A 21,434-nucleotide genomic window follows, 5' to 3' on the forward strand; every position below is an offset into this window, starting at 1 on the left:
GCCTGGGGGGGCGCCCGCTGCCGCTGCCGCTGCCGCTGCCGGTCCGCCCGGGGGCCCGCTCGAGGGTGCGCGCACACGACCCGGGGTGCGGCGCCCGGGAGCGGCGCGGAGCGGCCCCCCGCGCGGAGCTGAGCGCTGCGCTCCCCGGCCCGCCGCCCGGCGCGGTGCTCCGCTTCCCGGCCCCCGGCGGCGGGGCCACGCTGCCCCGGGCGCTCGCGGCCCCGACCCGGCTCCCCGCCTGCAGCGGCCCGCGGCCGGGGCGCTCGGCCCGCCTGCGCCTGCGCCTGCGCCTGCTGTGCGCTCCGCGGCGCGGGGCCGGCGAGGTCCGGGTGGGGAGCCGGCCGCCGAGCCATGCGCAGGGCCGGCCCCAGGGCCGGGGGGCGCGGAGGGCGCGGCGCGGCGCGGGCGGCAGCACCGCCCCTCAGTTCCCGCTGCCCAGCTACCAGGTGTCGGTGCCCGAGAACGAGCCTGCGGGCACCGCGGTCATCGAGCTGCGCGCGCACGACCCCGACGAGGGCGAGGCGGGGCGCCTGAGCTACCAGATGGAGGCCCTGTTCGACGAGCGCTCCAACGGCTACTTCCTCATCGACGCGGCCACGGGCGCCGTGAGCACGGCCCGCGCGCTGGACCGCGAGACCAAGGACACGCACGTGCTCAAGGTGAGCGCGCTGGACCACGGCTGGCCGCGGCGCTCGGCCGCCACCTACCTCACCGTCACGGTCAGCGACACCAACGACCACAGCCCGGCCTTCGAGCAGTCCGAGTACCGCGAGCGCGTGCGTGAGAACCTGGAGGTGGGCTACGAGGTGCTGACCATCCGCGCCACCGACGGCGACGCGCCCTCCAACGCCAACATGCGCTACCGCCTGCTGGAGGGCGCCGAGGGCGTCTTCGAGATCGACGCGCGCTCGGGCGTGGTGCGCACCCGGGCGCCGGTGGACCGGGAGGAGGCGGCCGCCTACCAGCTGCTGGTGGAGGCCAACGACCAGGGCCGCAACCCGGGCCCGCTCAGCGCCACCGCCACCGTGCACATCGTGGTGGAGGATGAGAATGACAACTACCCCCAGTTTGGCGAGAAGCGCTACGTGGTCCAGGTGCCCGAGGACGTGGCGGTCAACACACCTGTCCTGCGCGTGCGGGCCACCGACCGCGACCAGGGCCAGAACGCGGCCATCCACTACAGCATCGTCAGCGGGAACCTGAAGGGCCAGTTCTACCTGCACTCCCTGAGCGGCAGCCTGGACGTGATCAACCCGCTGGACTTCGAGGCCGTCCGGGAGTACACGCTCCGCATCAAGGCCCAGGACGGCGGCCGGCCTCCCCTCATCAATTCCTCGGGGCTGGTCTTGGTGCAGGTGCTGGACGTCAACGACAACGCCCCCATCTTTGTGAGCAGCCCTTTCCAGGCAGCTGTGCTGGAAAACGTGCCTCTGGGCCACTCAGTGCTGCACATCCAGGCGGTGGACGCGGACGCAGGTGAGAACGCCCGGCTGCGCTATCGCCTGGTGGACACGGCGTCCAGCTCCTTGGGCAGTGGGGGTCCCGGGACCGAGGACCCCGGCTCTCCTCCGGACTTCCCGTTCCAGATCCACAACAGCTCCGGCTGGATCACCGTGTGCGCGGAGCTGGACCGCGAGGAGATAGAGCACTATAGCTTTGGGGTGGAGGCCGTCGACCACGGCTCCCCGCCCATGAGCTCCTCTGCCAGTGTGTCCATCACGGTGCTGGATGTAAACGACAATGACCCGGTGTTCACCCAGCCCGTATACGAGCTGCGTCTGAATGAGGACGCGGCCGTGGGGAGCAGCGTGCTGACCCTGCGGGCCCGCGACCGAGATGCCAACAGCGTGATCACCTACCAGCTCACAGGTGGCAACACCCGCAACCGCTTCGCCCTCAGCAGCCAGAGTGGCGGCGGCCTCATCACCCTGGCCCTGCCACTGGACTACAAGCAGGAGCGGCAGTACGTCCTGGCGGTGACCGCGTCCGACGGCACCCGCTCGCACACCGCGCAGGTCTTCATCAACGTCACCGACGCCAATACCCACCGGCCGGTCTTCCAGAGCTCGCACTACACCGTGAGCGTCAGCGAGGACCGCCCGGTGGGCACCTCCATTGCCACCATCAGTGCCACCGACGAGGACACGGGTGAGAATGCGCGCATCACCTATGTGCTGGAGGACCCCGTTCCGCAGTTCCGCATCGACCCAGACACTGGCACCATCTACACCATGACCGAGCTGGACTATGAGGACCAGGCCGCCTACACACTGGCCATCACCGCTCGGGACAATGGCATCCCTCAGAAGTCCGACACCACCTCCCTGGAGATCCTCATCCTCGACGCCAATGACAACGCCCCCCGGTTCCTGCGGGATTTCTACCAGGGGTCCGTCTTTGAGGATGCACCCCCATCAACCAGCGTCCTCCAGGTCTCTGCTACCGATCGGGACTCGGGCCCCAATGGCCGCCTGCTGTACACCTTCCAGGGTGGGGACGACGGTGATGGGGACTTCTACATCGAGCCCACGTCCGGTGTGATCCGGACGCAGCGCCGGCTGGATCGGGAGAATGTGGCTGTGTACAACCTCCGTGCCCTGGCCGTGGACCGGGGGAGCCCAGCACCCCTTAGCGCCTCAGTGGAAATCCAGGTGAGCGTCCTGGACATCAATGACAACCCCCCTGTGTTTGAGAGGGACGAACTGGAGCTGTTTGTGGAGGAGAACAGCCCGGTGGGGTCAGTGGTGGCAAAGATCCGTGCCAACGACCCTGATGAGGGTCCCAACGCCCAGATCATGTATCAGATCGTGGAGGGCAACGTGCCGGAGGTCTTCCAGCTGGACCTGCTGAGCGGGGACCTGCGCGCCCTGGCTGAGCTGGACTTCGAGGTGCGGCGGGAGTACGTCCTGGTGGTGCAGGCCACCTCGGCCCCGCTGGTCAGCCGGGCCACGGTGCACATCCGCCTGCTGGACCAGAACGACAACCCGCCCGTGCTGCCCGATTTCCAGATCCTCTTCAACAACTACGTCACCAACAAGTCCAACAGCTTCCCCACCGGCGTGATCGGCCGCATCCCGGCCCACGACCCGGACCTCTCCGACAGCCTCAACTACACCTTCCTGCAGGGCAACGAGCTGCAGCTGCTGCTGCTCGACCCGGCCACCGGCGAGCTGCAGCTTAGCCGCGACTTGGACAACAACCGGCCACTGGAGGCGCTCATGGAGGTGTCCGTTTCCGGTGAGTGGCCCCCAGGGCTCCCGCTCGGCCGCCTGGGGAGCCGCAGGGATCTGCGGGGGCAGGGGGGGCGCCTGACGTGCCGGGGCACATCGGGGCAGGGCCCAGGCAACTCTGGGGCTTTGTGGCCTCCGGTGTGATGGTTGGTGCCGCGAGCTGGGGGCGTGCTCCCCACCGAGGCCAAGGGAGTGGGAGGGGTACGGCCCTGCTTCCCTCAGCATTTTTGCCGGGAGCGGGCCTGGGCTGCTTCAGGTTCAAGACCCGGGCATTTTGGGCGCCTTCCTCAGCACGCTGAGGCTCTGGCTTGTGCCATTAAAACGTGCTCTCCGGGGTTATCGGAGTCGTCTTGGTTTGCTTGGCGATGCTCTGCAGTCAGCCGTCTGCCTGTCTGGCAAGATCAAAGGTCACTGCCCGCCCCTTGTGCTGGTTGGAAATTGCTGGATGGTTCCCTGAGTCACCCCGTAATATGACTGGAGTTGATTCCCGCGGTGTCTCTTTTCCTGTCTCCTCCAGATAATAACAATGCGGCTCATGTGTGCCCGTCTGTCTGGGAGCTCTTTGAAAAGCATAGCCTCGTTTGATCTTGGCTTCTGCTCCTGGACACGGGCTTATAATTTGGGTGTTACGGAGAGGCCTGCCCAGTTTGGTGGTGGAGCCGGTGTGGGAATCCGGCTGGCCCGCTCTGGGACTGGAGGTGAGCAGGAGAGGTGGTCTCAGCCCAGTGGGCTAATGCTCGGCAGCAAAGCGTTGATCCTCCATGCTGTAGGCTCCCGTGTGCCTGGCAGGGCCTGCAGGGCCAGGGAGAGGGCACAGGTCGAGGGTGTGGGAATTGGGGGACACAGCGGCTCCTTAAGGGGGCCTGTTTGAGGATGTGGTCAGCTGGTGCAGGCCGGTGATCTTAATCATGAGACCAAACCATCACCAACAAAAGCTTGGAGCCCGGGGGTTGAGTCAATTGTCTCGGTTGACTCTTTTGAACAATAAGTTATTAGGGCACAGTATCACGGTGGGAGCCCTTCAAGAATTAAAAAGTTGATTTTCTGATTTGTTTTGTTTTCATGGGTGGCTATCACTCATGATACGCCAAGAGTGGCAAACAGGTTCCAGCTTCAGTTGTTTGCTCATAAGATCCAGGACTTACAGGTCCAGTTTTGGAGTGATGCAATCCTTCACCGTGGATTTTGGCGGCACAGTCTCTCTGCAGGTGAACATGTTAGGTTTTGTGAGGTTGTGAATATGAGTAGAGAATATGGAAGAGGCCCGTGGGGTAGATTGTTAACCAGGTTATGGGTATTCCAAGCAACGACCAATTACAAAAAAAGTCTCTTTCCTAAATTCCATTTGCATTTCTTGAAGTTTTTTTTTTTTTTTTCCCTTATGCTACTTTATCTGCTAGATGAAACGGGGTGGAAAATACCCCGTGTAGAAATGACTTGGCAACATCACGGGGTTTTGGTTTCATAGGGGACACATGGGGCTTTAGTGGGAATGGTGGATGCGGAAGCAGGGATGTGGTGTGCATCCGAAGCATCAGGAATGCGCCCCCCCCCCTCATGGCAGCCGGATAACAGGGCTTAGGCTGGATTTCGTTCACAAGAGGGTAGTTACTGAGGGCTGCTTGCCTTCCTGGAGGGCCCACGGCTGGTCGTGAGGACCACAGTCGAAGGCGGGCTGGGGATCTGCGCTCCGTAGGGGACTGTCTTGGTGACCGGGTGCTGGGCTCTGACCCTGTGGTGACGAAGGCTTGTGCCATTCAGGCACTGGGCCTCAGGGGTGGGGCTCCCCAAGAATAAATGGTTACCTTTCCCTGGGTTCTAATTAGACAGCAACAGTTTTATAAACTCTTGCACTGCTGACACTTATTCCTCTGGTAACTGGGCGGTGAGCAGTGTTATGCTTCTTGCTGGAGAGAAAATGCTCGAGGAATTCGTTGCTAAGCTGACTGTTCCAGCGCCAAGTCCTTGCTCAGTGCTGACTCCTTGCTGGGGTTTGAAGTGGGCACCTTGGGAAGCTCTGCAGCCCTCAGACCACTTGCCTGCTACTGAATGTTCCGGAGAAGCAAAGGCTGTAAACTCTCAAATCTGTGATTCCAAACAGCAGAGCATTGTGTAGAAACGACACAGAACAAAAAGATCTATCTTTGAAGGAGGTAGAGTGGATTCTTAGATTTTGTGAAGAAACAATGGGGAAAGCTGTTGTTTGGGACTCACACCCTGTTTTCATTGAAGTGTTATTGGCTTTTCCGAATTTACAGCCCTGCCCTAAAGCCTCCAAGATGACATGCGTTATTACTGCCCTGGGGGTGCTGGATGGAGGAGTGGATTCTGTGGGAGCCAGGCCAGGAAGGGCTGTGTGCACCCAGCAGAGGAGCCTGTTGTGAAGGTGCACACTGGGAAGGGCCTGAGGTGGCCAGGCATGGGAGAGCTGCAGAGTGAGGAGGGCCTACGGGCCTAAGGGGGCCTACGGAGGAGAGGGCCTGCACGGGGCGGGGGGGGGGGGGGGTGGGGGTGGGGCTGCAGGGAGGACCTGAAGGGGGTAGGGCTGCCGGGAGGGCCTGCTTGGGCAGGGTCTACAGAGGAGAGGGACTGCAGGTGGGGAGAGCCTGCAGGGGGGGAGGACCTGTAGGGAGGAGGGCCTGCAGCGGGGAGGGCCAGCCTCCTGGGGGTGGTTGGGGAGGTCTTCTTTGGGAGTGCTTACAGGAGGGAGTTCCCTGCCTGGGGGGGCCTGGATGGCCTTTCCTTTTGCCAGGTTAGGGGTTTTATTTAGCCCAAGCATTTTGACTGTGAGTAGGTAGTTGGTTTACAGAGCCGCTGAAGAGCAGAACACCATTTGAAAATGCTTTTGAATTAGGAAATAGTCACATTCAAATAACTGCCATTTTTGGAGGACATCCAGCGATACAAAATGCTTATTTTTTGACATGGCAGTTTTTGAACGAGGTTTAAAATTCTGTGATTGGGACCTTCTTATGGACGTTTTATAAAAATCGTGTTTGCATTTTTTTTTTGTTTGCATTTTTCAAAGTGGTCCAGCTGCTAACCCAGCAGGACCCTTCAAGCACTGAATAATTTTCTCTAATCTTTCTAGATGTCAGCTTTTACTAAGGTCTACATTTATAATCCGGCCAGAACATGTGTGTGCCTGTGGGGTTAGGGCAGGACGTGGCCCTCGGTGGGAAATGAGCCTGCGTTTGTGGGCGTTGCAGATCCGCGGATGTGGGACTAGAACGTGTGGGGTAGCGAGTCATTCAGACACGCCGGGAAATAGTGCAACGTGGTGAAATGAGGTTGAGCAAACCCGGGGCGCCGGGGTGGCTCAGTGGGGTGAACGTCAGACTCTTGATCTCGGCTCAGGTCTTGATCTTGGGGTCCTGAGATCAAGCCCTGCGTCAGGCTCCGTGCTGAGCGTGGAGCCTCCTTAAAAAATATAAAGGTCGAGCAAGCTTTCCGTCGTTGACCTTGGTGGGGAGTATATGGCATGAAGTCGCCGAGGCCTCGTGAAGCTTTAGAAAGTATTTGCCTGGTTAAGATACAGGGTATGGCGGGGAATTCTCGACAGGTGATTGCAGACAAGGAAGTAGAGAGGGGGCTACCGTGCCAGGCTGTGTCTGCCGCTTAGTGTTAGGGTCCCTCACCGTGAGATGAGGAAAGGCTGGAGCTGCTGAAGCCGTGTGAGCCGTGGAGCCGACTCCCCGATGACACCCCACGCCCCGGGAGGGTTGGGTGCTTCTCACAGCTGCTAGCATCGAGGGCTTCCCCGTAACTCCGGGGGTAGCCACTTGCTAGCATACTTTCAGAAACAAAAGAGTGTTTGTCCCTTTACTGAGCACCCACTGTATGCCGGCCCCGGGAGCCAGCGTGGCCCTGCTCTCCAGGGAGTTCGGGGGGCGCCGATGAGCCAGTACACGCGGTGAACACACAACTGCCATCAAGGAGGGGGAGATGCAGGAGGAGGTGAGCAGGGTGTGGGGGGGAGCCCCCTGAACCGCACAGGGCTGACTCGGGGGGCAGGGCTCGGTGGCTGGTGGGGGAGATCTCGCTGGAGGCTCGGGTGTGTCTGAGCTGCCCATGGGGAGGTGGCTCCTTGCAGTGAGCTCGGAGGCCGGGGGAGGCGTGGGGGTGGCTGAGGAGCGTGGGTGGACAAGGTGGGGTCTGTGAGGTTAGATGGTGAGACGCGGGGGCAATGACAGGCTTGATCAGCCCACTGCTTCGCGCACCAGGGCCTCCCCAGGTGCGACCTGCCTGCACATGGCATGATCCTGCCCGGTGCAGGGCCCTGGAGGCTTGACGGCACATCCAGGGCAGCCCCGGGATTTGAACCCGGATGGTGGCTTCCAAGCCATGTTCTCTCAGGCTGTGCTTTCCAGAACAAACCAGCTCCAGGAGCACGAGGGTGAGATGAGGGAGGTACCCCTTCGGAGCTGGGGGTCCTTGCAGGGGAGGCCGACTTTGGGAGGGGGGGCACGAGACCATGTATGGTTATGGCACCTCTGACCATTGTCACTAGGATGGCTGGACACATAGGTCTGGGCAGGAGAGACCAGCTGGAGTCCTGGCCAGAGGTGGTCAGCATGGCCTCAGGGTGATAGGACAGTTGTTGCTGGGGGTGGTCAGTGACCAGTCTGCAGGAGCGTGAGGGCATTTGGGCAGGGGATGCGTGTGACAGGAATGGGACCCCGGTGTGGCCTCGAGGAGCCATGGCCCCCGTGGCCTCTGGGCAGTGATGGCTCTGCTCAGGAATAACCACACACAAGGGGACAACGGGAGGGTCAGGGCTCCGGGGGCTGTGGGGTCCCAAAGTGGATCACTTATGGGGGCTGGGTAGCCAGCCTGGGGACAGAGATGTAACTTGAATTAACCAAAGGGAGGTCCTTGGTGGCCCCCGTGAGAGCTGAGTGGTGGGGCTGGGGAGCCCCTCGGAGGAGCAGAGGACAAGCCTATGGGGCTGAGGGCAGGTGGGGTGACCACAGGGACACGGAGCCTGCAGTGACCCAGGCTCAGATGAGGGTCTGGAGGACCTGACCGGTTAACACAGCACCATACAGGCCTTCTGGTCCTTCTACCTACCTGTGCAGGTACTCACCTAGTGCAGGCACCAGACCTTCCAGGGGCACCAGGGGTGAGGACTAAGCCTCAGTGGCCAAGCTGAGTGTAGACAGGGCTGCTGGGGACGGTCCCTTCTACTTCTCTTTGACTCGCAGGACCTGTGATGGGGGAGCAGAGGGTCAGGGGAGGATGGCAGGGGACCAAGGCCACAGTGATGCACAGGAGGGCCAAGGCCACAGAGATGCACAGGAGGGCCAGGGCATCCTATCTCAGCACCGATTACGTGGTGACCTGAAGTCTCCTTGTGGTCCCACCTACCACCCAGAGCGACAGGGAGATTGTTATTTAAATGTAGGAAAGGCTGCAGGCAGGTGAACCCCTTGGAAGGACGGGGGGGGGGGGGGGGGGGGGGGGGGGGGGGGGGGGGGGGGACGGGACAGAGCTCCTGTATGGAAATAGACTGGGGTGTTGGTGTGCTGGGGACGCCCAAGCTCCGTCCATGGCCCCAGCCACTGCTGGAAAGACGTGCACACCTGCCCATGTGACAGCCCCAAGCAGAAAGCCGTCAAGGAAGCGGGTCGGGACGGTGGCTGCCTGGGCCTGGCAGCCTCGTCCATGCCCCGAGGGGCGTGTTGTGTGGCATGGGGCCACGGGCCTCCACCCTGCCAGCACTCGGATGCAAACAGAAGTAGATTTTATCGTGTAGGGCTGGGCGTGTGGAAAATATTCCCGAATCTGGCATGATTCTTCTCTGCTCGCAGCCTTGGGGGTAATAGTTCTCTGGTGTTTCTGCTCCTCCTGTAACCTGAACACACAGGTTCGTAGGAAAGCCGTAGGATTCCTGCACCCTGGGGGTGGGTGGGTGGGGGGTAAGTGAGCCCTGCTCCCTGAGTGTTTGGGGAGGGTCACTGGGGTGGCCTGAGGAAGCATGGAAGGTGTGGGGTCTCAGGGTGTAAGGGGCAGGGAACTGGCCTTGAGTTTGTGGGGGATGACAGGGACCCCCCTCTGCGTCTCCCCTGTGAGTCTGCTGGGCTGCTCTGTCTACACTGTGGGTGCTGTGCCCTGGCTGTCGGTTATTCATGGACTGAGCCCGAGGGGCCTAGAGGGAGGGTCCCCCTGCAGAGACCGCAGGGGACCAGGGGAGGCCAGCACAGAAGACAGGACGCCCCTTAGGCCCCACTCTGGGTCCCTCCGGGCCTTGCTGGGGCCGTGGCCCCGGGGGAAGAGGTCTGCTCCCCTGGCTGTGTTCTCGTGCTTTTGCTTCAGATAAGAACTTGTGAAGACCTTGGTGATCTGTTCCCCTTTCTGGGTGTGAACATTCCAGAGCTGGGAAAAGCCCGTCAGCAGCCCTTCATCGTTCTATCACTCCAGTGAGCGTCTCCTGATGTCCTGGAGATGGGCCAGGGTTTCTCTTAAACGCACACACAGACGTGTACACACATGTGCACACAGAGACATACATGCACACATGCAGTGAACACAGGTACACAGACACACATACATGCAAAACACAATCGTGCACACATACAGACATACATGCACACATATGCATACATGTGGACACATATGTAGACATAGATATAGACACGTGCACAGACGCACAAATACATATGCACAGACACTCATGTATGCATACACGTGAACATACACCTAGACGCAGGTACACACAGAACACAAATACACATGTGCATGGACAGACACACATGCACACACATATGCATACATGTGGACACACGTAAACACATATGCATACAGGTGGACCTACACCTCGGTATAGGTACACACACAAATACGCACATGTGCACGTACAGACATGCATGCACACACATATACATACATGTGGACACATGTAAACACATGCATGTAGGTAGACATACATCTAGACACAGGCACGCACAAATATGCACATGTGCATGCAGAGACATGCATGCACATGCATACGTGTGGACACATATAGACATGTAGACACAGGTACACGTATATGCACAAATACACATAGATGCACATACACATATGTACGCACACACATAGTTTAACCACTTTGGAGGCGGATCGTGTGTGTAAGCCTTCCTTCCAGCCACCCTGACACACCCCAGCAACCTTCGCCGTAGTGAGAGGGTCGTGTTGGGGCCGGGACATCGTGGACCGTGGACTGTGGCCCTCCCATGAAAGGGGTCACAGAAGCCTTTAGCTTGTAGGGTCACCCAGTGGACATCATGATGTCAAGGGTGCCAGGTGTGTGGCGGGTCACCCCCTGTGGCTGCTGGGATGTACCCTGCGGCGGCTCCTCCATCGCGGAGGACAAGCCCAGGTTTCTGCTTCAACCCTGTGGGCTGGGGGAGAGTCCCTCCACCTTCCAGGTGGGAAACGGGTGGGAAAGGACACACGCCCTGCTTTGTGGTTGTGGAAGTGTGAGAGGTGAGCGGAGCCCGCCCAGCCGCTGGCCCTGTCACCAGCCCTGTCACCAGCCCTGTCGGATTCACAGGCCCGGCTCATAGCTGCCGCGGAGCTGACTGCGCAGGTTTGCTCTCCAGGGATGTTCAGATTGTTCCCGACTCTCCACGGTGGCCCAGGGGTGGGGGGCTTCCTGGCCTTGAGGGACCCCACTGGCTTTCCCAGGCCTCCCCCCAGGGCACCCTCTGTCTGCACATGGAGCTGCACATGGCTGTGTGCCTCAGTTTCCCCCCTGCACAGGCTGGCCGGCACCATCCACAGGGTGTGGGGATGCCGTGCTGTCGGGACACGGAGGGACGGGCTGGCCTTCTCCACCCGGTCCCTTTGCTGCGGCCTGACTTTTCCCTCTGGCTGCTGGTTGAGCAGGTGCGAGGACGGCCTCCTGCACCGCCTGGTGGAGGCCTTTCCTCCTCTGAGCCCGTCTGTCCTTTCTGCCTCCCCTGCTGCTCCAGCACGCCAGGACGGTACAGGAGGCCTGTCGCCTTGGAGGGGAATGCAGGCGACTCCGATGGAGGGGAGCTTGGTGCTGTGACGCACTGCCCCCCACCCCCCCGCCTCTTCCCCCAGAGGCAGAGGCCATGTGTCTTGCAGGATGTTAGGACCACAACTGTTTTGAACAAGCCTTGGTCAGGGACTTCAGGTGCCTGTGATAACTTGAGGGGACAGTGTGGTCCAGCCACGGGTGGCCTTGGGGTGGCCTCCTGCCAGTAGGCCAGTGAGCCCTGCTCTCAGAAGGCAATAGCTGCGGGAGTCCCACTGAGGCCCTGAGCTGTTGGACCAGCCTGTGTGGCCCTGTGATGCCGCGTCGCAGCCCTGCCCTGTCCTCCGGCCGCCCCTCACCTGTTGTCTCGTTTCTGCTGAGAGTGTGCAGACTTTCGGTCCCTCCATGGCACTGTGCTGCCTCCACTCCTCTGGCCCTACCCTCTGCCCCCCTCCTCCTCTCCACTTTGAGGTCAAGTGGTCAGTGCCTGACCTCTGCGGACCTGGGGGGATACTGGTCTCAGAGCCAGGACGATGCCCCAAGAGGCCACCCAAGGGTCATCTAAGGGCCCCATCACTACACTGCTTGGGGCTGTGGACCATCCCCCCCCCCCCCACAGCCCCACCTTGTCATCTCTACAGAATCCAGAGACTTCCCATTTTATAGGCAAAGACATAGGCTGCAGAGCCCCTAGCAGTAGGCAGTCAGGCTCCCGTTTTGTGGTCCGGGTCTCTAACCACAGGTGACCCCACCGTGGGCCAGTGGCTAAGCCCTGCAAGGAGGAGCAATGTGGAACGGCAGCCCTGGGGATGCAGGTGTGGGGTGACCCCAAACAGGAGGGCTGTGGGTCATGTGTGCATCATGCCTGATTCCACGGGAGCCCTCCAGGTGAGCAGGGATGCAGCCGCTGCACGATGAGGGCAAGGGGGTCCTGGCAGCTGTCCCGGAGTCTTCGTGGGGCCTCCAGAGCTGTATCATAGGAAACTGTGGAGTGTGGGACCTATGTGCACAGGTGCGGGGAGGGGCCTGAACCTGTGCGGTGGTCAGAGTCAGAGGCAGCGGGGAGGTGGACAGCGCCGGGGGCTCACGCTGAACTCGCTGATGTGCCCTTGGGGCCCTCCAGCTTCGAGAGCACAGATTGTGCTGGCCAAGACCGGCCTTCCTTCCTTCCTTCCTTCCTTCCTTCCTTCCTTCCTTCCTTCCTTCCTTCCTTCCTCTCTCCCTCTCTCCATCAATCAGAATTTTTCCTTCTTTTTCAATTGTTTCAACTTCTAGTTCTGTATTTTTGGGGGGAGGGGTTTAAAAAATACCGAATCTAAGTGATACTTGGTTAAGGTAAACTTACAGCAGCTAGTTCAAACAAAGTCATATGCTGTGTTAGCGTTCAGAGATAAGAACTCTCTTGCAGGGTAATAAACTTTTATCAGCAAGTTGACTGTCAAAGGATGGTTTTCACAGAGTAAGGTTGTTCAAGCTGCCGTGCAGCCCCACTTTGGAGACAGCCACATGTGGCCGTGGTCCCCGCAGCTGTCCCTGGCTGCTTTGTGACACATCTCTGGTGTCGGAAAGAGCATGAGGTTTCCCTGGCGGTGAAGCCCAGGTGGCACCCTGGGTGCTGATTGCTAACACTGGTCAAGTTAGCCCCCTCTGGGCCTCAGTGACCACTGAGATGAGATGGTGGGAGGGTCATCACCCAGGACCCTCATCCTGACTCCGACCCTGTAATCGTTTTATAGACGAAGGATCAGAGAAAAACAGAAACCCAGCCTGAAGGTGTGGCTGTGTCTTGGGAAAACTTTTTCTTGCCATGAACATTGCAGCTGCTGAGAAATTACCTCATTTAAAAGCTATCATGAAGTATTTGCGAATCATGGATCTGGTAAGGGGTTACTATCTAGAATACCTAAAGAACCCCTACAACTCAACAAGAGAGAAACCACCCGATTAAAAGATGGACAAAGGACTTGGTTTTTCCAATGAAGACGAACACGTGGGCAACAAGCACATGAAAAAGATGCTCAACATCACTCCTCCTCAGGAAAATGCAAACCAGAACCATAATGAGACACCACCTCACACCTTTAGGGTGGCGATCATAAAAGCAAAACAGAGCAGAAAATAAGGGATGGCTACGATGGGGAGAAATTTGACCCTCACTCCCTGTTAGTGGGGATGTAAAATGGCGCAGTTACCATGGAAGACAGTATGGCGCTTCCTCAAAAAACTACACATTGAATGGCCAGAGGATCCAGGAATCCCACTTCTGGGTATAGACACAGAAGAAGTGAAAGCAGAGCCTGGATCAGGTACTTGCAACAACAAGGTACTCACAGCAACGTGGTTCGTGATAGTCAGAAGGTGGAGGCACCCAAGTGTCCATGGGCAGATGAATGGATGAGCAGAAATGGCATATTCCTACAATGGGATTTTAGTCCCATTTTAGTCAGCTTTGAAAGGGAGGGAGATTGGGACCCGTGCTACAACATGGATGAAAAATTAAGACATTGTGCCCCGTGAAATAAGCCAGGCATGAAAGGACACGTATCGTAGGAGATAATGAGGTTCCTAGGGTGGCCGCGTTCACAGAGACCCGAGGTAGGATGGTGGGCCCCAGGGCTGGGGGAGGGAGGGGGCAGTGAGTGCCTAAAGGGGACAGGGTTTCAGTTCTGCAACATGAAGAGTCCTGGAGACTGATGGAGGTGATGGTCGCACCGCAGCGTGAATATGCTTAAAGCCACCAACTGTTCAAATGTTTTAAAATCTTCAATTTTGTTTGTATTTTACTACAATAAAAAAGTGCTAATAAAACCGTTCTGATCACTTAGGTGCTGGACGTGTGGGAGCAGGTGCCTCTGCCTGTGGTTTCGGGCACATTGTTTGCACCGGAGCTCAGTGGCTCAGCCCGTCCCCCTATTGTCCTGTCCGGGGCCCTCATTCTGTGCATTTCCAGACTCTCCACTGGTGTCCTGACATCGTAAACAGCAAAAGGGGTGGGTGCTTTAGTGTAACTTTGGTGTCTGAACATGTGTGAAATCTCTTTGGTGTTTGACTAGGTATTCGAAGCTGCAAGATGAACATGTACCTTGTTCTAGAAGCCCGGGGTGAGAAGAAGGGTCCTCGGGGCCCTGGGCACGCAGGTGACCCCAGTGCCTTGCAGCCCAGCCTGGGAGGGAGGCCGATGATGGGCTCGGGGCTGGAGATTCAGGCCCGACCCCACTGCTCAGGGAGCACAGGGGGGGCTCTGCTGTCACCAACCCCACCCTGCCCCTCAGCCCCCTCTCCTCGTGACCGGGTCAGCCTGCAGGCCTAGGCGGATTTTTATTGGCAATTTTAACATGTTTAAACAGTTGGGCTTGAACTTTCTCCGCTTTCATTTTTATTGAGATGAAATTCTCCGTGTCACAGCACACAGCTCCGTGGCATTTGGTGCATTCCCACTGATATGCTGCCCCCGCCTCTGTCCCCGCCTCTGTCCCCAAGCATTTGTGTCACACCTAAAGGGAAACCTGGACCCATCCTGGCCACTCCCCATCTCCCTGCTCCAAACCTGGGAGGCACCAGTTTTCTGTCTCTGTGGACTGGCCTGTTCTGGAGATTTCTGATCAGAATCACACACTGTGTAGGCTTTTGCATCTGGCTGTTTCCACCGAGCGCCTTGCTTGGGGGTTTGCCCGCCTGGTGGCCCACGTCACTGCTTCACTGCCATCTACGTCGGCTCTTGCAAGCTAGCGACGTGAGGGTGTCCTCTGCTGTCCCAGACTGCCAGAGGACAGGTGACTGTCACCAGAGCTGCTAGAGCAACCTCGGAAAACCGGAATATTCCGTGGCACAGGTTGGGGGGGTAGTCATTTGAGAGGACTGGACACAGTGTTAGCTCCGTGACGATGGCCTGAGAGGTGAGGAGGGACCCTCGGAGCATCACAAGCGTGCACTGTCTCTGTCTGTAACTTCCTAGCTCCTGGGAGGGGAGGTGGCCTGAGTGAGGAGTTCCAGAGTCTTCTGTGTGACTCTGCCCTGTTTTTTTTTTTTTAAGTTTTTTTTTTTTTTCAATTTTTATTTATTTATGATAGAGAGAGAGAGAGAGAGAGAGGCAGAGGGAGAAGCAGGCTCCATGCACCAGGAGCCTGATGTGGGATTCAATCCCGGGTCTCCAGGATGGCGCCCTGGGCCAAAGGCAGGCACCAAACCGCTGTGCCACCCAGGGATCCCACTCTGCCCTGTTTTTAAGATGGGATGCGGGGGGAGCTTACTTCCGTGTAAGCACCCTGGTCAGCCAGTGGACGTGGCAAGTCAGGGGGACCCTGCAGGTGAGGACGGTGGGGAGATGCTTCTCAGGGAGCCCAGGAGCAATGAGGGTCCTCGGTGGGTGTTACTGAACGGTGGGAGGTGTGGACCTGGGTGTTGGTGAGTGGCCCCAATTAGGGGCTTGCAAGCTGCAGCTTCTGGGGAGGGAGGTGAGCTCACTGGTGCTGAGCAGAATTATCTTTGGGGCTCGGGGGCTGGGGTCTGCAAGGTGGTACGGCCAGGGGTCAGGTCTGCGGCGGCGATGAGGGCGGCGTCTTGGGATTGCTTTTGGCTGAGCTGTGTCAGGTCCCTGCTGGGCATCTCCTTGGCCCCTTGTTCCTTCTGGAGCTTGTGTACAGAGAGGGTTTGAGGTTTGGATTTGTGTGTGATGTGAAGGCACGTAACCCAAGCTCCTGCTCTGCGCACCTTCTGGAAGGGTCTTCCTCACCTACAGATCTTTATAGGCTGCCACCTGGCTTGATGCAGGGTTCCCCGGGAGCCAAAGGGGCTGTGACGGGATGGATGTCAGGTTCAGTGAGGGGCCAGGGCTGGTTCTGTTTGGCCCCATTCCTCAAGGTGACAGGCTTGCTGTGTCAGCTTCCTGGGGCTGTAACATGCACCACAAACCGGTGGCTTAGGACAACAGGAATTTATTCTCTCACTGTTTGGGAGGCCAGAAATCTGAAATCAAGGTGTCGGCGGGGCAGCCTTGGGAGGGAGGGCTCTGCAAGAGGCCCCTTCCTGCCTCCTTGGCTGGCCCCGGGTCCCCCCATGCTTCTCTTGTCAAGTGGCCACCTCCCTGCGTGTGGACTGTGCGCCCTCTCCCGTGTAAGGACACCTGTCCTACTGAATTACCGGCTCAGCTACTCCCCACTCTGACCCCGTCTCCATTTATATCTTTTTTTTTTTTTAAAGTAGAAGCCGCACCCAGCATGGAGCCCAACACGGGGCTTGACCCTGAGGTCAAGACTTGAGCTTAGATCAACAGACACTTAACCGACTGAGCCACCTGGGCGCCCCCTTAATTTAAATCTTCATTATCACCCGCAAAGGCCCTATTTCCAAAACGGGTCACACATCGCAGGTGCTGCAGGTTAGGACTTCAACGTAACATGTTTGGGGGCCACAGCTTAACCCACCACAGCACCTGCCTTCACCTTTAGGTGGTGGCTCTGATGCCTTTGTGTTCAGTGGGACGTCGGAGTTCTGCTTTGTCCCTGGGACCCACAGTTTGGCCCGCTGAGCACCCGAAGCACTGCCTCGGTCTCCCTTACTGTGATGTCACGTGGCCCATCCGGATGCTGTGCCTCTGTCCTCTTTTCCCCTCGGGCTCCTCCCGTGAGACCCAATAGCGCACAGGCCGAGGCTCCCCTTGGGTCGTGTTCACACAGGCCCCCCACTCCCTGTGTCACTCGAGGGGTACGAGCGGCGTTGGGCTGAGCGCTCCTGCCTCTGGGCATCCCTTGGGAAGGAGCAGGGTGCAGAGCCCGTGTGGCATGAGCAACGGCACAGGGGTGCGTGGGGCACTGAGGCACGGTCTGAAGCGATGACAGCGCGGCCTGCCTTTGCCTTTTGTGCCTCACTGCCGAGTGACACGGCTGTGGGAGGCACCTTTTCAATTTAGCTCTCTCCCCTAAGCATGGAAAATTCTCTAACGTATAATTCAGAGTTCCCCAGATCTTCAAAGAGGAGAGAATGGAAAATATGAAAGTTTATTGTTCTGAGCGATTTCCTATGCATCCGGCACGTGGCTGTCAGGGGTCAGGGGTGTGTATGTGTGCAGGGCAGGAAGTCCAGCCATGAGTTATAGCGTGTTTGCCAGGGCGCTGCACTATGCAGCCAGATGCCTGAGAAAGTGGGACAGAGGCTGGGGCAGCGGCTGGGGCTGGGGCAGGGGCCGGGGCTGGAGCTGGGGCAGGGGCAGGGGCTGGGGCTGGGGCTGGGACAGGGGCTGGGACTGGGACGGGCTGGGGCAGGGGCAGGGGCTGGAGCTGGAGCAGGGCCTGGGGCAGGGAGGGGCAGGGGCTGGGGTTGGGGCTGGGGCAGGGATAGGGGTAGAGGTAGGGGCTAGGGGAGGGGCAGGGGCTGGGGCAGGGCTGGGACTGGGACTGGGACAGGGGCAGGGCAAGGGCTGGGGCTGAGGCAGCGGCAGGGGCAGGGGCAGGGGCTGTGTGGCTGGGGCAGCGGCAGGGGCTGGGGCTGTGGCTGGGGCAGGGATGGGCTGGGGCAGGGCTCCCGGGGGTGGGGGACACTGCTCAGGGACTGGGTTCTACACCCCGGCCGCGCTGCTTACCACCAGATAGAAAGTGACAAGTGCTAGATGAGTCTGTTTGGGGGGAAAACCAGGAGGCAGGAAGCCGAAGGCTTTAGGGTCATGACAGCTGTCCGAGAGTCCCCGGTTTGGCCTGGGAAAGCCATTGTTTGTGGCTGGGATTCTGTTTTCCCTTCACTGGTTGGTACTGCCCAGTGGCCTGGTGTGTTTTGACCAGAAGTGAATTTGGAACATCGTGAAAACGGGCTGGCTCCTTTCCCTGCAGCTGGGGAAGTGAGGCAGGGGAGCCCACAGAGGGGTCCCCCCCACCCTGCTCTGTGCCATGGGCCATTGGGGGGAGCCCACCTGGTCCAGGACACTCTGGATTCTTCTTCCACAGAAATGGTGTCTCCACATCTGAGCTCCAGGAAGCTGAGCACCGCAGCCTCCGAGTCTTTCCCTTACAACCGCTGCTTGGGGAAACCAAGAGGAGCATCCTGTGGCGGGCCCAGCCACGACATGGGTTTGGGGGGGATCCCGGGGGTCAGCGGCAGGTGGATTTCAGAAGTAGGGAGGGATGAGCAGTGGTTAGCGCCACAGCATCCTGTCCCGGCTCTTGGGTGTTGCCCTTGTGAACCGGTGAGAGCCCGAGAGAGGGGCCTCTGCTGCCAGGGGAGCGAGGGAGCACAGGGCAGTGGGATGGCTGGGAACCCCATGGGGGGGTGTTGACGTGGCCAGAAGGAGCTTTTTTTTTTCTTTTAAAGATTTTATTTATTTATTCGTTCATGAGAGACACAGAAAGAGGCAGAGACACAGGCAGAGGGAGAAACAGGCTCCATGCAGGGAGCCCGATGCGGGACTCGATCCCAGGACCCCGGGGTCATGCCCTGAGCCCAAGGCAGATGCTCAACCACTGAGCGACCGGAAGGGGCTTTGAAAGTGTGTTCTGTCCTGTTTGGCTTGATGAGATGAGACTGGTGTAGATGCTGCCAGAGGCTGGGGTCCTATGGGGTCGTGTGGGTCGGCTCCACATACCCTTAGCTGTCAGTAGCCGCGTCCAGGATCGCGGTCCAGCCCATCCAGCTGCCTGTGGTTCCGATGCCTGGGGGCAGGCTACGTGTGGGCTACAGTTTGCTGCACACAAAATGCACCCACTGAGCCATCTTGAGTGGACAAGACGGTGGCATTGAGGACCTTCACACAATCTGCACAAGCGTTGATTCCGTGTAGTTGCAGAACTTTCTCCTCCCCCCCAAACTGTATGCTTTTTGGTTTACCTTGTTGTTACCTGAAGAGATCTTGTCAAATGAGACTTATCTGTGGCAACGGATCGGGCCTGGTTGCCTTTAGCAGCAAGGTGGGTGGCGGTCCGGCGAGGGGAGGCAAGTGTCCACACTCATCCTCAGGGGGTGTGTGGTGGGGGGGGGCGGGGGCGGGGGCTGGCGGGCGGCCCATAGCCAGGGCCCAGGTCGGTGTGCCCGCCTGCAGGGGCACGGAGCCCGGAGCTTCTGCCTTGAGAGCTGGAAACACAGTCTTCGGGTCTTTGCCTTGATGCCATGTGTGCCCCGTCTAGGTGGGCACTAGAGTTAGTGCCGGGGCCCGAGGGGCTTCGGGATGTGGGACTGCAGTCCTAGAATGCGGGAGTCCTGGGCAAGGCAGGCCGGGTGGGTCCCCTTGCTGTTACCTAGGCAGACAGTCCCCTGGAGCCTTGGGCCTGCAGTCCTGGCTGTGCCCAGCTGTGCCTGGCTGGCGCTGGCCGGGCCCCGTCCTGACCCGCCAGCCCGTCTGCTGTCCCTGCGGCTGGCCCTCCGTCCATGGTCCCTAAGTGTGGCTCCGCCCCCATCTTCCTCACCTCCTGCCCCCTCACCTGGACCCGACAGATGTGTCTGGGCCTGAGGCTTCATTCAGCCCTCCCCTTCTGTTTCTACATGGAATCCTGTCCCCGCCGCCCGTCTGACTTCCCAGAGCCTCGGCCGCCGCTCTAGACTCGGCCCCGAGGTCCCGAGGTCATGTTGTGTCCCAGACCGGGGCTGCTGCCGAGTGAGTTCCTGCGCCAAGAGCCCATCTAGGTCGCCCGGGACCCTTCCCTCGGGGCACCTGCTCATGGGACAGATGCCCGGTGGCAGTGTGCAGCTCGTGATGCCGCCCCTGCGGGCCCTGCGGCCTCCTGGGCGTCTTGTGGGCGGCCTGCTCCCCGCCGCCTGGCTCACCCCGCGTCAAGGGCTCACCCTGCCCTGGCAGCCCTGTCCAAGCCAGGTGTCCTTCCTGTGAACTTCTGGCACCCATCAGCGTCCTACAGCTTGGCATGTCCGCCCACTGGCTTGCTCGGTAACACCTATGCTCACCGCCCAGGTGGGTGAGGCCAGTCGGGGCGAGCGCATGTCCGGAGGGGAGGGTTTAGTACTTCACCCAGGAAAGTCTGATCCTGCGACGCGTTCCCTATTGTCTCCTGCTTTTCGGACACAAGCTTTATTTACTAGACGAACGGGGCGGCGTCCCCTGGGGACACAGTCACCTGAGGGATTTCAAGGAGAAAGGGATCAGGAAGGGAGTTGGGGGTGGAGGAGCAGAAGGGGAGCCAGCTCCCACCTCTCTCACTTTCTCTGCCTTTGTGCCGTGGGCACACGTGCTGTCACCTTCCGGGGCTTGTCCCTGCCACCCAGGGCTCAGACTAGGTCAGCCGAACTCTAGGAAATCAGATTTCAAAATGAATCCACTCCAACACGGTGCCCTCGGGGTGGCGGGCCAAGGGGTCCTGTGCGACCTCCGAGGAGATGCAGAGCCGAGACCTAAGTGTGGAGGTGCCTGTGCGGCCCCCCCCGCCCCCTGGGGTGGGGCCTGTGACAGTGACCCTGAGTTCTGAAGCAGCACAGGCTCCACGTGTGGGGTTTGCGTGGATGCCGGGAGGCCCAGAGCGGCCGGGTGCTCACCTGCTGGGCTCGGGGACTGCGGGTGCAGGCAGGCATCCCTGGGTGGGTGGGGGCTCCGGGCTTTTCCTGCAGGGACTTGCACTTGCCGGAGGCGTGGGGATGACTCAGAGAGGTGGTGCTGAGCTGCGAGCTCCCCACGCCTGTGGCAGAGGGACTTCTACACCGGGAGGGGGACCACAGGGTCGGCTACCATCTGGGGACACGGACAGGGAGGGAGAGTATCCATTGTCCTGCCTCCCACAGGGACCTGGTGACAGGCGCCCTTGTGGCGTCCTTGAGCCGTGTCCCCCTAGTTCTGGTTCTGACTGGCTGGCAGCCGGAGGGGCAGGGCCCTGGGCCTCCGGGATCAGAACGCGGTTGGACCTCAGCTTTGGGGCCTCTTGGACGGCACACAGGGGCCTGTTTCAGTGTGGGGGCGGCAGCATCACGCAGGTTAGCAGTTCACCTGTGGCCGACTAGGACAGGCGGGATCCGTGATGGCCCGCTCAGCAGGCTCACTGGCCGGCCCCTGGCACTGTCACATCGTGGTGTTGGTGCCTCCCCCCACCTCGTGGTGCTGTGGGGGCCCAGCTGGGTGGGGCAGGTGTGCAGTCAAGGTCAGAGGCAGTTCCATTCTCAGGGACTCGTGTTCGCTGGTGGCTGGGAGCTGGGAGAAAGGTGGATGTGCCGAGGGAAACATTGGGACAAACTGAGTGGGACATTTGCGGGGTCTTTATATGGCTTCAGTCTCCAAGCCCATATCCGAAGGAGCATTC

At 59.7% G+C, this 21,434-nt stretch overlaps 1 protein-coding gene across 1 annotated transcript in view; it reads left to right on the top strand.

Annotated features, from left to right (window-relative positions):
* Positions 1 to 21,434, top strand: part of CELSR1 (cadherin EGF LAG seven-pass G-type receptor 1) — a 134,082-nt gene that overhangs the window by 276 nt on the left and 112,372 nt on the right. Inside the window, exon 3 of the mRNA XM_049115060.1 lies at positions 65 to 3,237. Coding sequence (XP_048971017.1) covers positions 65 to 3,237 — 3,173 coding nt within the window. The remainder of the gene's footprint in view (positions 1 to 64; positions 3,238 to 21,434) is intronic.

Source organism: Canis lupus, chromosome 10 (genome assembly GCF_003254725.2).
Source record: "Canis lupus dingo isolate Sandy chromosome 10, ASM325472v2, whole genome shotgun sequence".
Lineage (NCBI taxonomy): Eukaryota > Metazoa > Chordata > Mammalia > Carnivora > Canidae > Canis > Canis lupus.